Source organism: Colobus angolensis, unplaced genomic scaffold (assembly GCF_000951035.1).
Source record: "Colobus angolensis palliatus isolate OR3802 unplaced genomic scaffold, Cang.pa_1.0 Scaffold91, whole genome shotgun sequence".
Classification (NCBI taxonomy): Eukaryota; Metazoa; Chordata; class Mammalia; order Primates; family Cercopithecidae; genus Colobus; species Colobus angolensis.
This window is the reverse complement of record NW_012123043.1, coordinates 3,588,318-3,589,252: the sequence shown is the minus strand read 5'-3', so window position 1 is coordinate 3,589,252 and position 935 is coordinate 3,588,318. Positions and strand designations below refer to the sequence as shown.

Genomic DNA, 935 nt, shown 5'->3' with positions numbered 1-935 from the left:
GGCACCGTGCCCGGCCTTGTCAAGGTCTTTTTTTAAGATGCCTGGGCAATCTTGTCTCCTTCTTTGTAGTCACACCTAATGTTTTATGCAAAATTATATTACCTTAATTGATTACCATCCTGTTCATGAAAGTCAGTTTCAAGTGACTCTTGGCTGTTTCCCCAACTCAAACTCCCCTCAGGAGATAACAATTTGTCATAACTAAGAATATTTGAAACATTCTAAAGCTCTAAAGACAGTTAAAGGAGTACATTGAGTCTCTGGTGGGGATTACATTAAGGGATATAAAAGTAGCCTGATGGTTAAGCACTGAGGTCTTCTTTATCACAGAGCAACGGCAGACACTGCAAAAGGGGAAAATACTTTGAAGATTAAAGTCTGGCAGGGATGTAAATGTTATTACCATTGAAGCCCCAATATGTCCAAGTCCTGGGCGAAAATGGGTCCTCAGCTTAGCTGGCTATGTTTCCAAAAATGTGATCCTCAAAACGATATTTTGTGGGAGACACAGAAATTTGTCTTCAAGTGATGTTTATGCACGCTGAGGCTTGAGAACCAATGGTCTCTGGACTAGAATGACACCCAGACTATCCTGATATTCTTTTCCTTTCCTCCCAAACATACTAGAATTAATATGGACTTTCAGTTTCCTTGATTTCCACAGCCACTTACCTCCAGGAAGTGTTGTAGTATGAGCATGTTGGGGTTCATACCGTCCATCACGAGAGCCTGCAACATGTCATCTAAGGCCTGGACTGTCTGACAAGTGAAGAGACAGGGAGTGTCCAGAACAGACTGCCACAGTGCCAGCGCGGCTCCCTGGGGGCACTCCCCTATCTCCTTGTCCCCTACCTCTGGAGGAAGGAAGTGGGGCCAGCCTGGCTCTGCCACCCCTGGCATTCTCTCTATCATGGCCAGCCACACTCTGATCTTTC

General features: G+C 45.0%; 1 protein-coding gene across 1 annotated transcript in view; it reads right to left on the bottom strand.

Moving 5' to 3' along the window:
• Positions 1–935, bottom strand: part of LOC105504397 (maestro heat-like repeat-containing protein family member 7) — a 66,281-nt gene that overhangs the window by 51,652 nt on the left and 13,694 nt on the right. Inside the window, exon 6 of the mRNA XM_011931834.1 lies at positions 673–759. Within this exon, the coding sequence (XP_011787224.1) occupies positions 673–759 (87 nt within the window). The remainder of the gene's footprint in view (positions 1–672; positions 760–935) is intronic.